Below are 16,409 nucleotides of genomic sequence, written 5' to 3' on the forward strand. Positions count from 1 at the left end.
GACGTCGGGAGCTGCGGACTCCGGTAGGAAGCCGAGCTTGGCCTCCTGTTCCAGTGTCGGAATGCCAACATCCTGGCCAGCGGGCCTGAGTGGCGGAATGCCCGTAGCGGCGACTGCGGAGAGCGAACATCAGAGGAAGATGACTGACTTTGGTCCCTTCCCTCCCAGTGAGAAACTTTTGATTCTACTATGCGGGGATGTTTTATGTTGAACTCTATCGTGTGTTGTGATCTTTATTTTATTGTATGGCTGTATGGTGATCACATTTCACTGTGCCAACTGGCACATGTGACAAATAAATGTATCTTGTTGGTGACTGCATGAACCAGATATCCAGTAATAGATAACTCATCAGAACACACGCCCCCATGCTGGAATGGAGGACTTTAAACTGAGACACTCCCCCAACAATCCTGTTGCTCAACTCCAATTTGTACTTTAGCCAAATATTTTTTAATCCAACACAAATACAAACTTCTGAAATACTTCTGAGATGTAAAAGCCACAGGGCTATCATAGTGAATGATTTTCACTTCCCCAAAATTGACTGAGACTTCCTTAGTGCAAACGCCTTCGATGGGGTAGAATTTGTTAGGTGTATCCACGAGGGCTCCTTGAAACCGTATGCAGGTAGCTCAAGGGGCCACACTGGACCTTGTATTGAGAAATAAGGCTGGCTAGTTCCAGTGGAACAGTATTTGGGAACATTGGTTAAACTGATACATTTTAAGAAAGTTCTGAATAAGGATATGTCTGGACCTTGGGGGAAAGTACAGAGGATGGTGAATGTCGGGAATGCGCTACCGGGGGTGGTGGATGAAGTAGACACATTAGTGGCATTTAGAAAATGTTTGGATCAACATAGGGAATGGAGGGATCTGGGTTATGTGCAGGTAGACAAGTGATGGTCTTGACATCATGTTTGATACAGATATGGTGGGCCATAGGGCCTGTTCTTTTGTTGTGCTGTTCTATGTTTTACTACATCTGATTTGAATGCCCAGTGTTTATGCAGGTTAAAGTCTTGCATGATTACTGCATGATGGACTTGGACCCCAAGATCTCTCGAACTTCGATGGTGCTAAAGTGCACGCCATTAATTGTATATTTTCCCCTTTCATTCAACTCCTAAAGAGCAACACCTGACACTTTTTCGGATTAAACTCCATCTGCCATTCCTCCATCCATTTCAGTAACTGATCTATACACTTTGACTGCCTTCCGAACAGTCTGCGACCCCAGCAGTCTTGGTGTTATCTACAAACTTACTAACCAACCCGTCTATGTTTACATCCAAGTGAGGGAGATGAATTCAATGAAGGTTTTTCTGGATCAATATGCTGGAGTAACTAAATAAAGAGAGGCTATTTTGAATCTCATTTTGTGCAAAAAGGGGTTGATTGATAATCTTTGTGGAATCCTGACGGTAACGTAGTAGAATTTTACATTTGTCTTGGAAGTGATGATAAACTAATTCTATACAAAGAAAATTATGAAGGTGTGACAGGAGAGTTGGCTATGATTGATACAGAATATTCATTCATATAGCAGGTGAACAAGCCCTTCGGCCCAACTTGTCCATGCCCACCAAGATGCCCAATCAAGCTAGTCCCATTTGCTGTGTCTGGCCCATATCTCTCCAAGCATTTGCTACCAATGTACCTGTCCAAATATGTTTTAAATGTCTTTTACATGTAGTTGATGAATGACAGCAGAATTCTAGGGCTGCATGCTCCTATTTCCCATTTTTTGACTTCCAAAGCAGGTTGATATGCTACTTGAAGGAGAAAATCAGGTTGATATGCTACTTGGAGGAGAACTGGTGACCACATGTGCCTGCTGCTTTTGTTTTGCTGGACAGAAAATGTGGCGGGTTTGGGATGTGACGTTGGAGTAGCCTGGTCAAGTGTCTGCAGTACATTTTGAAAATTGCATATACTATAACACTGTGCACCAGTGGTGGAGGGAATGAACATTTAGGTTGGTGGATGGGGTGCTAATCAGATTGATTTCTTTGCCATGGCATTGAGCCTCTCAAGAATTGCATTCTTCTAGGCTAGATGAGAGTGCTCTATTACACTGCTGACCTGTGCTTGTAGATGTTGGAAAGGCCTTGGGCTGCTAAAGGGGAGTCACTACTGCTGTATATATGCCCTGTGAGCTGCAGCTGTAGCCGTTGCACTTATGTGAATTGTCCAATTGAGTTTCTGGTTAATGGGGACCCCACGATATCGGAGTGGGTTGGAAGACTCAGTGATAGTAGACATCATTGTAATTTAGCCTCCCTCTGGTGCAAAACATTACTTGCCTAGCATTTTCTGTGGTGTGAATGTCATATGTCACGTATCAAATGATGCTTAAATCTTGCTGCATGCAGGCAGGGGCTGCTTCATTTTATAACAGCTGTCAATGGAATTGAACAACTTAACATTGGAGAACACCCTTATGCCTGACCGTATGATAGCTGAGCCAAAGTCACTGATCTGAGGAACTCCTTCAGTGACTCTGGTACGATTACACTCCTTCTAATCATGCTTTGAGATCCCACACTTTCCCTAGGCCTGAGAAACTTAATTGTTGGTGTTTAAAATAGAATAGACATTGAAATAAAGATAGACAACCTCAAAACCATATAAAAATGACCAATCCATTTCCTACTGATGGACTGAACATTTTCAAACACCATTGGTCAGTTATTGGTCCTTTTTTGCAGTTTCTGAAAGAATTCCAGTGTTATGATTCAGTGCATAATTGCAAACAAGAATTTAATTGCAGACAAGAAACAAATCAAAAAAATCTTGGATTTTACTTTACAAATTAATCGTATAAATATTCATCTCTCTAAACCCCAACATTCATTAAATGTGGAGTTTATACCTTATTCGACCCCATATACTTCTGTCCTGTTCTGTTACATCTAGAATTCAACAATAATTTCATTCATCAGACTTAACTTAGAGTAATCAATAGACAGGGTATTACAATGTCATAGATTTCCAGGTGAAGGTACACTACAAAGTGAACAAAAATGGCAGCCCACTTTTAAACACGACAAACAGCTAGCTAATGTTGAAGGAATGCAATTATATTAACTGATGTTAGATGTGACAAATAGATAAAGTAATTTCTTGTTTACTTTATCTAAAATTAAGACTCGGGTATGGAAACCAAAGTTAGTTGAACTACATTTAAAACAGATCAGACAAGGAGCAGAGAGCAAAGCAAGAAGTTGCAGGTGCTAGAATCTGAAACACAAAAATAAACTGTTGGAAAATCTCTGTGATATTTAGGAGTCAAAACCCTACATCAGCATTAGAGATTGAAATGGAAGGATGGCCAGTACAGCAAACCCTTGTATTATGGAGGGATTGCATTCGTAAGAGAACCATCTGCGCCTTGATTTTCCATTATGCTAGCCCATGAGAAAAATTGACAAAATGTCATTTCTGCTGGATTTTGTGTTTAGTTTTATTTTTATTCTTATGTAAATTTTGAGCATATTTCTATTATGTATCACAAATATTTTGGTAGTGATTCATGAATTATTTAAGGCTGAATTTATGATATCCAAACTGCTGTAACACTGCACATAAGGTATTTGAAATGTTGTTTCTTCGGGAAATGTGGCCTCCTCTCTGCTATAGTTGATTATCACGTCACGCACATCCACCATTTCCACAGGTCTACTCTTACCATCACCCTCCTCTGACAAAGCAGAGATGGAGTTCCCCCAGAACCTCACCTTTCACCACATATCCAGCATATTACCCTTAACCACTCTGCCAGTCATTTCTTCCCATCAACCTCTCTTTGTTCACCGCAGGGAACACTCTCTGCGTGTCTCCCTGATCCACTCATCCCTTCCCTCCCATCTACCCTTCTCTAGACCATGGGACTTTCCAATGCAAGGAGGTGTAACACTCGTCTCTGTACCTCCTCCTTCATCAAATCTGGTTACCAAAATGGCCCTTCCACATGAGAGAGATTCACGTGCATTATCCAACCTCATCCACATTATCTGGAGCTTGCGGTTTGGTCCCCTATATTGATGAGACTAAACATAGACCAGGCCATTTTGCAGAGCACCTGCGCGGTCACTGCAGTGGCTGCCTGTAGCTCTATGTTGCATGTCATTACATCTCCCCTTCCCATTCCCACGCCATCCTGACTGTTTTTGGCTGACTTTATTGTCACCATGAGGCCAAATGCCAATTGGAACACCACCTCAAATTCTGATTGGGAGGCACAATGGTATGAATACTGAGTTTTTCAATTCGTGGTAACCCATACCCCAGTGTTCCCTTCCTACTTCCATGAGTTCTCCCAGATTCTCCCCCCAATTTGTTCACCTTTTCCCATCCTTTCCTCCTCTACCTGGTTCTATTTGTCTCCAATAGATGCTGCCTGACCCACTGAGGTACTGCAGCATTTTGTGTCTACCTTCTATTTTTCCAACCATTCCACCCCATGCTCTTTCCCCCCCATCTGGTTCCACCTATCATCTACCAGCCCCTGTTCTACCTCTCTACCACACTTCTATATACTGACCATCTTTCTTCTTCATCCCAAGATTTGATACATGATTTCAACCTGAAATGTTGATACGTCTTTTTTTCCTACACAGATGAGTTTTTCCATCAAATAAGGAGCATGCTAAATTAGATTTTGGCGAGCTACCTTTTTGTTCTGTTCATCTGTCAGCAATCTTTTTTTCCCCAAATGTGTTCACTTCTATTTAAGAAGAATGAATTCTGATCCAACCAGTTTGCAATGGGGCATTACCTTACAGAATCTTAACCACTTACATTCGTTCAGTGACAGCTTATTTTGTCAAATATCAAATAAATTATCCAAATCATTTATAATTTGAAATACCCTTACCAGCTGAAATGTCACAATTTACAGTGGAATATGGATCAATGCTTTACTGTTAAATAAAATACCAATCCCATAGCAATCAAAAATGACAAAATCCCTTTGTTAAAATAATGATATATAATTGAAATAATCTCTGGATCAGATATTGGAGGCAAAGAGACAGTCATATTCCAAACAATGGTGAACCGTGGCTTGAACAGGAAAACCTTAATTGCCCTGTCTTTTCTAATTCTTTAGGTTAGAGCACTATAGGATTCTACCTGCATCAGTGACATGGATGCACTTTCTTCAACAGCCACAATATGTAACATGGACCAATACCAAGTACATACAATTGGGTGAATCATTCAGTTCAATCCTATTTTATAATTTCTTTCAGAAATAATTGGATAGGAAAAGTTTAAAGAGATATGGGCCAAACGTGAGCAGGTAGTAGTATAGATGGATCATCTTGGTCAGCATGGGCAAGTTGTGCCGAAGAGCCTGTTTCCATGCTGTGTGACTATGAATCTATGACTCTGTTTACTTTCTTGTTTTTGTTGTGGGCAAAGGCATGTCTTGATTTCTGCTAAAATATCTATATGCCTGATCCTTTATAGAGAGATCAAAGGTTCTAGATTGAAGTACAACTGTATTCAACGCCGTTTCTTACCTGTTTTCGTCAGCTTCCTGAGTCTGAGGCTCTGTCACACTAGCAGAAGATAGCGCAGTGGCTGGGCAAGGGTCAAAGCCCAAGCCGGGTTGCTGCTGCTCAATGATAGGTACAGCCTCGATAGGAGGGGGAGGCGGCTGGACAGTTGGGGATGTGTGCTTCCTGGACAGAGTGCCAGCTCTGCGAGGATTCAACTGAGGGTCAATAATCTTTACACCAAGGCTACAGAAAAGAGAGAAAATGGTCCATGCAGGTCACAGCTAGCATACACATGTAAACTTCAACAAAGAGCACCACAATAAATTGCAAAACAGGGAAAGGATGCACGACAAAATGAAAGCTTGAACTTACAGACGCATAAATGCAAGAAAGCTTTTAGTCATGACCTACAGGTACACAAGTTAATCCATGCAGTTCAGAGACTGGATGCTGTGACTTGAACATGACAACCAAACACAGCAGGGAAGCAAGAAGGATGTGGAGAATTATCAGAGTTTTATATAAGTATCACTTGCAACTGCCCTGGATTTAATACATGATGAAATAAGGAAACATGCTATATTATATATAATATTCTGAAAGGTTTAATTCCCCTTGAAAAGATTCTACAAGTCTTCTTCACATCACTTGCAAAGTAAAAATGGCCATTCAAATAGTATTGTGATCTCAAAAGAACACACTGGGCCTTTTGGCCTGCTGACTGAGTCTACGGCCTCTTGGACAGCAAATTTTAGCAACACATTGTATTTACTATTCACCCCAAAGCAATGAGACATTCTGCAAAACATTTGGAAAAAGGGAAAAAACAGATTTTAATACCTTGAAACTTTCCTTATGCTGCAAAGAGACGAGTTGTTTTTGGTAGGAGAGGGCCACGTAGAGAGAACAATTATTAATTATCTACTTCAAATTAACTATATTAAATAATCTGTTGGTGAAATTACTTAAAGTTGACTAGATAGTTCAGTTAAAACAATTCTCTATTTCATCTGATGGGAATCACGTTTATGTATAAAATATATGCAGCGGCCCATTGACTTTCCAAAGAAAGTGCAGTGATTGTGAATTACAACACTTTGCAAATTTCAGACAGCATTTTTCCATGTCATTACTACAGTGCATTTGGAAGGTATTCAGACCCCTTCACGTTTTCCACATTTTGTTACATTACAGCCTTATTCTAAAATGGATTACATTTTTTTTAAATCATCAATCTACACACAATACCCCATAATAAAAAAAGTGAAACAGGTGTTTAGAAATTTTTGCAAAGTAATTAAGAAGAAGTAACTGAAATATTCAGACCCTTTATTCAGTACTTTGTTGAGGCACCATTGGCAGCGCTTACAACCTCGTCTTCTTGGGTATGACGCTACAAGCTAAAAACATCTGTACTTGGGTAGTTTCGCCCAATCTTTTCTGCAGATCCTCTCAAGCTCTGTCAGGTTGGATGGGAAGCCTTGATGCACAGCTATTTTCAGGTCCCTCCACAGATGTTCAATTGGGTTCAAGTCCGGGCTCTGGCTGGGCCACTCAAGGGCATTCAGACATGTCACGAAGCCACTCCTGCGTTGTCTCGGCTGTGTGGTTAAGGTCGTTGTCCTGTTGGAAGGTGAACCTCCACCCCAGTCTGAGGACCAGAACGCTCTGGAGCAGGTTTTCATCAAGGATCTCTCTGTACTTTGCTCCGTTCATCTTTCCCTTTATCTTGACTAGTCTTCCAGTTCCTGCCGCTGATAAACATCCCCACAGCATGATGCTGCCACCACCATGCTTCACCGTAAGTATAATATTGGCCAGGGATGAGCCGTGCCTGGTTTCCTTCAGATGTGACGCTTGGCATTCAGGCCAAAGTTCAATCTTGGCTTCATCAGACAAGAGAATCTTGTTTCTCATGCCTTTTGGTAAACTCCAAGCGGGCTGTCATATGCCTTTTACTGAGGAGTGACTTCCGTCTGGCCACTCTACCACAAAGGCCTGATTGGTGAAGTGCTGCAGATATAGTTGTCCTTCTGGACGGTTCTCCCATCACCACAGAGGAACTCTGGAGCTCTGTCAGAGTGATCATCGGGTTCTAGGTCATCTCCCTGACCAAGGCCTTTCTTCCCCGATTGCTCAGTTTGGCCTGGTGGCCAGCTCTATGAAGAGTCCTGGTGGTTCCAAAGTTCTTCCATTTAAGAATGACGGAGGCCACTGTGCTCTTCGGGCCCTACAATGCTGTAGAAATTGTTTTCTACCCTTCCCCAGATCTGTGTCTCGACACAATCCCGTCTCGGAAGTCTATGGACAATTCCTTCGTCTTCATGGCTTGGGTTTTGCTCTGACATGCACTGTCAACTGTGGGACCTTATATAGACTGGTGTGTGTCTTTCCAAATCATGTCCAATCAATTTAATTTACCACTGGTGGACTCCAATAAAGTAGTAGAAACATCTCTAGGATAATCAATGGAAACAGGATGAACCCAAGCTCAATTTTGAGTGTCATTGCAAAGGGTCTGAATACTTATGTAAATGTGATATTTCAGTTATTTCTTTTTAATTACTTTGCAAAAATTTCTAAACACCTGTTTTTTCATTCTGGGGTATTTTGTGTAGATTGATGATAAAAAAAGAATTTAATCAATTTTAAAATAAGGCTGTAATGTAACAAAATGTGGAAAAAGTGAAGGGGTCTGAATACTTTCTGAATGCACTGTAAATGGTAGTGTCTGCCTTTCTCACAGCTCATTGAGGGCTGGGACACAAAGAAAGCCACTCATCAACATATAGTTGATGCTGGCATAGACAGGATTTAATTCGAGAATTCACATTACATTTAATAATATTTATAGAAACCAGGACTTCCTGATTTATTGCTTATTAATAACAGAAAAATACTGCATGTAAACAGGCTTGTATCTTCCGTTATTTCAAAAGTGAATCACTTGGCAATATCTTATAAAATAGATGAGGAAACATATCCATTAGACACTAGAGGCATAATCATTTTGAAAGAACGTATGCCATTTCTGTAAACAGTATGCAGAGCTAATAAAGACCATGGGTTAAATAAATAATGAACATTTTTTGGCAAATAAAAATTTCCCTCGTTCTATACAATGTCTGTTGTATTCTAATAACTTAGCATGTTATAGAGTTGGAATAATAAAATCAAAGAGCAAATCAAGTTATTCTGAGAACCAGTACAGTTGCTGCAGTCTGAGATGAACTGGGGATGCAATTATTTGTGTTCAGCCACATTGAATTGCTTATTATCTCAGTTGCTGCAATATACACACCCTACATGCATTGAAGGCAAAAATAGACACAAAAAGCTGGAGTAACTTAGCGGATCAGATAGCATCTCTGGAGAAAAGGAATAGGTGACATTTCGGTTGAAGACGGGTCTTGACACGAAACGTAGCTTATTCCTTTCCTCCAGAAATGCTGTCTGACCCGCTGAGTTACGCCAGCTTTTTGAGTCTATCTTTGATTTAAACCAGCATCTGTCGTTCCTTCCTATACATTGAAGGCACATCCATTTGCACCAAATGATGGTTTCTTTGGTCATCCTTGTCCAATAACTTTGTCGAGTCAAACCCCAATTGAGATTTCAGCATAAAATCCAGTCCACCTGCTTCATGAAAGAAGCGCTTTTGGAACATAAAATCAAGACCTTGTGGCTTCAGGAAGAGGACTGAAGGGCATCACTCCATATTCCGAGACCGTTGGAGACTCAGTTGGTGCTCTGTGGTGTCACCACCAAGGTAATTTTATTATTTGATTTTTGTAGAAACATACAAACAGGCCGTTGTATTAACATTACTGGTGCTTCAAATAAAAATAATTATGAACCTTTATGAGTTTGTTAGCTATTATGACATAATCCCTGTTCTTTCACATGAGCATACCTTTCTTTTTTTGATAAATCCTCAACAGCTGTCACACTGATAGGCCTTTTCCTCTCCAGTGTGTTACTGTCAGTGTCACCACCAAACATAGGTAGGTTATTAAATTGATTGGCAGGAGTCATTGGAGTAAACATGCCTGACACGTTGAAATCCAAGTCTGTTACAAACAGGAACAAAATACTAATTATATTTGTACAATTACGGCAAAGACTACAAAATGCAAAACAATGCTACCACCTCTAAACTGTGTCGGAATAAATTAATGTGGTCGCAAAAATATAGTGCCCTCCATAATGTTTGCTCTGTACTCCACAATTTCAGATTTTTAATAGAAAAAAAAATCACATGTGGTTAAAATGCACATTGTCAGATTTTAATAAAGATAATTTTATACATTTTGATTTCACCGTGTAGAAATTACAGCAGTGTTTATACAGTCCCCCCATTTCAGGGCACCATAATGTTTGGGACACAGCAATGTCATGTAAATGAAAGTAGTCATTTTTAGTATTTTGTTGCATAACTTTTGCATGCAATGACTGCTTGAAGTCTGTGATTCATGGACATCACCAGTTGCTGGGTGTCTTCTCTGGTGATGCTCTGCCAGGCCAGTATTGCAGCCATCTTTAGCTGATGCATGTTTTCGGGGCTAGTCCCCTTCAGTTTTCTCTTCAGCATATAAAAGGCATGCTCAATTGGGTTCAGATCGGGTGATTGACTTGACTACTCAATAATTGACAATTTTTTAGATTTGAAAAACTCCTTTGTTGCTTCAGCAGTATTTTGGGATCATTGTCTTGCTGTAGAATGAACAGCCGGCCAATGAGCTTTGAGGCATTTGTTTGAACTTGAGCAGATTAGATGTGTTCATACACTTCAGAATTCATTATGCTACTACCATCAGCAGTTGTAACATCAATGAAGATAAGTGAGCCAGTGCCTTCAGCAGCCATACATGCCCAGGCCATAACACCCCCACAATGTGTTTCACAGATGAGGTGCTATGCTTTGGATCTTGGAGAGTTCATTCTCTCCTCCTGTCATCACTCTGATACAAGTTTATCTTCGTCTCATTTGTCCACAAGATCTTTTTCCAGAACTGTGATTGCTCTTTTAAGTACTTCTTGGCAAACTGTAACCTGGCCATCCTATTTTTGTGGCTAACCAATGGTTTGCATCTTGCAGTGTAGCCTCTGTATTTCTGTTCATGAAGTCTTCTGTGGAGAGTGGTCATTGACAAATCCACACCCGACTCCTGAAGAGTGTTTCTGATCTGTCGGACAGGTGTTTGGGGATTTTTCTTTATTCTTGACAGAATTCTTCTGTCATCAGCTGTGGAGGTCTTGCCTAGCCTGCCAGTCCCTTTGCTATTAGTAAGCTCACCAGTGCTTTCTTTCTTCTTAATGATGTTCCAAACAGTTGCTTTTGGTGAGCCTAAGGTTTCGCTGATGTCTCTAACAGTTTTATTCTTGTTTCTCAGTCTCATGATGGCTTATTCGACATTCATCAGCACAACTTTGGTCCTCATGTTGATAAACAGCAGTAAAAGTTTCCAAAGGTGATGGAAGGACTGGAGGAAAGGCTAGGCGCTGAGAGCTCTCTTATACCTGCATTAAGGAGGCATTTAAACACACCTGTGAAGCCATGTGTCCCAAACGTTATGGTGCCCCAAATAGGGGGGACAATGTATAAACACAGCTGTAATTTCTACATGGTGAAACCAAAATGTATAAAAATATCCCTTTAATAAAATCTGACAATGTGCACTTTAACCACATGTGATTTTTTTCTATTAAAAATCACAAATTGTGGAGTACAGAGGCAAATAAATAAATTATGGGTCTTTGTCCCAAACATTATGGAGGGCACTGTATGTTGTGTGTAGCTAAGAAGCAAAAAGTAGCGACTCTAATGTCAAACTAACCGATATGGAAGAGAACACCAAGCCGTACTTACCATCTGGGAAGAACCAGTCAGCATGCTGGATAATCGGATCAATGATTGTAACCACATGGACAGAGGTAGCTGCAGCCAGGTCTGCAGGAATCCTTAAAAATGAGAAAAGAAAGAATTTCTTAGATGTTCTTGACTATATAATTTATTTACAGTTCCTATCCCAAAACAGTAAAATGCAAAAGGTTCCACAGCAACTTTTAAGAAATTTGAAATTTTGTTACAGGCACATACATATCATGGGTTAAATAATGAATATTGTTTAGTAACAAATTGGAAATAAATAAAATTCAGACATGAAAATACATTGAATAAGAATTGTTTTGCAGCTTGATGTTAAAATATCAATCAGGTTTGACTATTGTACCGACTGCCTTATGTAAGGTGCTGCATTATCAATATCTGAACACAGAGCATGGAACGGACAGCACAGAAACAGGCATTTCCGCCCACAATGTCTGTACTAAATATAAAGCCAAAACCAACTCTTACCTACATGCATATAATCCATATCCCTTCATTCTCTGAATACCTTACCTAAAGTATCTTAAATGCGACTATTATATCTGTCTCCATCATCATCCCAGCAGCATGTTCCAAGTACTCACCATCCACTGTGTAAACAAAAATGCCTCACGCATCTTAGACAATAGGTGCAGGAGCAGGCCATTTGGCCCTTCGAGCCAGCATTCAATGTGATCATGGCTGATCATCCCCAATCGGTACCCCGTTCCTGCCTTCTCCCCATATCCCCCGACTACTCTATTTTTAAGAGCCCTATCTAGCTTTCTCTTGAAAGCATCCAGAGAACCTGCCTCCACCGCCCTCTGAGGCAGAGAATGCCACAGACTCACCACTCTCTGTGAGAAAAAGTGTTTCCTTGTCTCTGTTCTAAACGGCTTACTCCTTATTCTTAAACTGTGACCCCTGATTCTGGACTCCCCCAACATCAGGAACACGTTTCCTACCTCTAAGTTTGCGATAGAGCTACGATTTTCGCCAGTTCACTCGCCGTTCTCCTGTGCTGCGATTGCACCAAGTTTGGCTCTGATCAGTTGAATGTCGTGAAAGTTAGCGAGGTTTAAAAATAATAAAAACTGCGTGTGCGCAGACCGATCTCTTCGCCTGCCAGCAGTACCACGTGGATTATTCTCTTCCCCTGTCACTCCCCGGGACGGTCCGCCCTTCCTGCGCCATCGCGTCTCTACTGGAGCTGAGGATGGCCTGCGGAGGTTTCCAACCGAACATTCGGAGCGACCCGAAGCAGCCCAGCCCCGCCGCAAGCAGCCCAGTGTCAGAGACCCTGTCCAGCACAGCCCAGCCCAGTCAGATTCCCAACCCGGAGTCGGAGATGTTAGCAAACGGAAATGGGAGACTCTGATCCCGGCGGAGAACGACCAGCGACCGCTGCGAGTCCCCATCGCACTGCCAATTCCAGCCACCTGGTCCCCCTTGCTGGTCTTTTTGAAGCAATTGGAGACTCAGATTGGAGTAGTGAGAGGGTAAAGATGTTTGTGAAAACCTCAGTTAGCTGATCTGCATGGGCCCTGAGGAATCAGCCAGGGACTCTATCCGGACCAGTTGCTTTCTGCAGACTCACTCTCTAGAAAGTCAATCTTACGTCTGTCTTAGTGGCTATAGTCTTTCTTTAATCTGATTCACTAAAGCCATTCCAAAGACCCTGTTGCCCCATCTAATCGCCCACATGAGTTCCTTCCTCCTTGGTTTATATTGAAAGTAAATTATACAAACAGAAACCAGAAGGGTTGTTGCATGTCTCCACATGCCCGTGTATGCCAGAACTTCTATGCACAAATTTTCAATCTATATCCACACCAGTGCTGAGATTCAGTCCCCTTAGTACCTCGTATTTCTGAAACAATATCAAAGCAAGGAGGTCCGTACCCAGTTAATATCAATTCTGCACAGATTACTTGATGGAACTGATCGTACTGTATATGCCTTAAATGTAAGTGATAGAAGATAGAACAGATATGTCCCTGATCAGATGGTCAAAACATAATGACACATTATGTGCAATACAAGTTAATCACAGTTCAAGTGGGAAGAAAAATCCTAGATTTCTGCTCCTGTGAGTCCTTTAATAAAAATAGTTCATTCCAGTTATTTTTCAGTGCTTTTTGTTGGTTATGTGTATACAGAATAGATCTGAATTGGATAAATGCTCTCTGGGTTTACACAAAGAACTTTTGGTTCAGTTCGTCTGATGAAGGGTGTCGACCGAAAATGCCCCCTATTGGTCTGAGAAGGGTCTCAGCCTGAAACGTCACCTATTCCTTTTCTCCAGAGATGCTGCCTGACCCACTGAGTTACTCCAGCATTTTGTGTCTATGTTCACTTGGGCAAGTCAGCAATCTATGTCCATGTTGAGAATTGATGAAGGGTCCTGCACAGATGCTGCCTGATCCACCAAATATTTCCAGCATTTTGTGTTTTACTTCACGAAAAAAGTAAACTTGATCTATACAACCATGAATAATTTTGTTTCTCAGGATTTCAGAGGTTTCACTCTACAATATTCTAAGAAAAATGTTTTTTTTAAACTTTAATACACAGCTTGCTTTTTCTGTCTGCTATATTGAAGCGTTTTCATTTGTTTAGCTCTCCTCAGAAAATTAAAGCCAGGCAGCACCTCACTGTAAAAGCAGCAACACACTTACCCTTCGTTTTTAGCCCATAGTAGGTTGGGTCCCAGCACAATTGCAATGTTGGTGGGAGTCATTTTGTTCATCTCACTATATTGTGCAAGTTTTGAGAGAAATTTTATAAGATACCTGTTCAAAGAGAACAATTTCAGTTACAATTCTGGAAACATTTTATGCTGAATATTAAAGTTTGAAAATTCAATTCAAAATTCAACCAATCTCTTCAACTTATTTACATCACTACGATTATTAGAGATTTACAACAGGGCATTCTGGCTCCTCTTTCATTTCCTTACATTTACTGCATACCATAATAATAACCATGCTGGATCTCCTAAAGTTGACAGTGAAGATATCCATTTGAAGCTGCTAACGAACACAATAGGCAGCCCTCGTCTACCAAACCACCACATAAACACTTGCTTTTCCGGAGAAGCTCCTAAAATGCCCCAACCTCCTTAATGGGTCTCACAGAGCAGCCGTGTAAGGCCCTTCACAGAACAGCATAGAGTGTTCAGGCAATTCACATAAAGGATCCAATTACAACAGGATGATCTCAAGCACAGCATAACGCCCTCAATGAAACCATCCAGATACTTCAGGAAGCACTCAAACAAAAGGAATGCACTATGAGCATAATTGATTGCTTTTGGAAACTAAATCTCTTTTATTTTAATGGAAATAATTATTGAGCAACAGCATAGAAACTGGCCTTTTCGCCTAAGCTTATGTCGCATGTCAAGCATCCATCAACACCCATTCTATTTTATGCTTCACATTATCCCATCGACAGCCCCTACATTCTATCACTCAGTGACTGGGAGTTGTGATGCGGAAGCTGCACTGCAGCAGTCAGTGGCACCTTGCTGCAAAGTCAGTCTAGCACTATCTCATTTTACTCATTGCTGAAAATATTCAGCTGAAAAATGGTACCCTCTTCACTTATTTTTTTTAATGATTGAGAAACTCTACCTGAAGTTAGAACTGTGGGACTTTGGCATTTTGCTGCAGATTAACCAGAGGGCTTGCAGTTTCTTGTCTGTTTCTGGCACACTGTGAGGGGATAGAATCAACGTTAGTGAGTGTTCAGTGGAAAATGGTCAGTTTAGCAATCCACAGGTGCTTTATTTTAACATGCCCACATTTTATGTTCCAAAAAATATATTGTACAAAACCAAGAGTAAATGTGTAGGATGAGGTATTAGCTCTCACCTCGCAGCCTGGACCCACTCATCGTAGAGCTGGAATGTCAATAAAGGTTCGGGAAGTTCTCTCAGATATGATTTTAAGGCACCTGAAGGCAAAGAGACACCAACTATCTGTAACTACACGTCATCAGGTACATCACCTGAACAGGTGCATTTTCCTTTTTAGGAGATGCCTCTGCATGTACATAATGCATGCTATAATTAACAATGACAGTAAACATGAAGTGATAAATGGAAATATTACTATTCCAAAGTTTCCCCACATACAGAATTTCTGATCCACGGGCCCATCAATTAACATTCAGTATCCTGAATATATCAACTGAATATTAATAATAATAATAATAAATTTTATTTATGGGCGCCTTTCAAGAGTCTCAAGGACACCTTACAAAAATTTAGCAGGTAGAGGAAAAACATGTAAGGGGAATGAAATAAATAGTAGAGACATGACTAGTACACAAAGTAAATACAGAATTCAATACAAAACACAGTATGAGGCAATTAATCCACAGATGAAAAGGGACGGCACGTGGGGCTAAGGATAGGCAAAGGTGAAGAGATGGGTCTTGAGGCGGGACTGGAAGATGGTGAGGGACACGGAATTGTGGATCAGTTGGGGGAGGGAGTTCCAGAGCCTGGGAGCTGCCCTGGAGAAGGCTCTGTCCCCAAAACTGCGGAGGTTGGACTTGTGGATGGAGAGGAGACCAGCAGATGTGGATCTGAGGGACCGTGAGGGTTGGTAGAATATTATCAGAATGCTACTCAAAACGGACCACTGTTTACAGGGAAACCATTCCTAAATTCCACATTCTAATTTATCACCTCGATTGATTTTCCAATTAATGGGTGTTGTTAATATTAAAAAAACATTAATGCTAACTCTTTCAAATTATTCTCACTATTAATGTCTATCCAACGTCTAACACTGCTGAAATGTGTGAACACATAAAATGTCATGAAAAGCACCAAAAACTGCACCTAGTGGAAATTTGAAATAAAAACAGAAAATGTTGGAAATACTCAGCAGTTCAGGCAGCATCTGTGTAGAGAGAAAAATACTTAGTAGTAGAAGACTCAGGCAGCTAAGTTAAACCATTCACCCATTTCATCCCAAAAAACATTTTGGGAATCACATTTTTCATAAATACTAACTGTTC

At 40.8% G+C, this 16,409-nt stretch overlaps 1 protein-coding gene across 6 annotated transcripts in view; it reads right to left on the reverse strand.

Annotated features, from left to right (window-relative positions):
• The window catches only part of LOC129706858 (rho GTPase-activating protein 17-like), an 82,066-nt gene that overhangs the window by 12,827 nt on the left and 52,830 nt on the right, over positions 1-16,409 (reverse strand). For 4 of the 6 annotated variants that reach the window (XM_055651431.1, XM_055651429.1, XM_055651432.1 and 1 more), the window contains exons 12-17: positions 15,254-15,335; positions 15,014-15,094; positions 14,057-14,170; positions 11,379-11,470; positions 9,423-9,579; positions 5,531-5,752 (exon numbers count right to left, since the gene is read on the reverse strand). In XM_055651431.1, coding sequence (XP_055507406.1) covers positions 5,531-5,752; positions 9,423-9,579; positions 11,379-11,470; positions 14,057-14,170; positions 15,014-15,094; positions 15,254-15,335 — 748 coding nt within the window. Of the gene's footprint in view, positions 1-5,530; positions 5,753-6,327; positions 6,368-9,422; positions 9,580-11,378; positions 11,471-14,056; positions 14,171-15,013; positions 15,095-15,253; positions 15,336-16,409 lie in introns of those variants that run through there. The other 2 variants (XM_055651435.1, XM_055651434.1) reach the window with 2 other exon arrangements.

Source organism: Leucoraja erinacea, chromosome 20 (genome assembly GCF_028641065.1).
Source record: "Leucoraja erinacea ecotype New England chromosome 20, Leri_hhj_1, whole genome shotgun sequence".
Classification (NCBI taxonomy): domain Eukaryota; kingdom Metazoa; phylum Chordata; class Chondrichthyes; order Rajiformes; family Rajidae; genus Leucoraja; species Leucoraja erinaceus.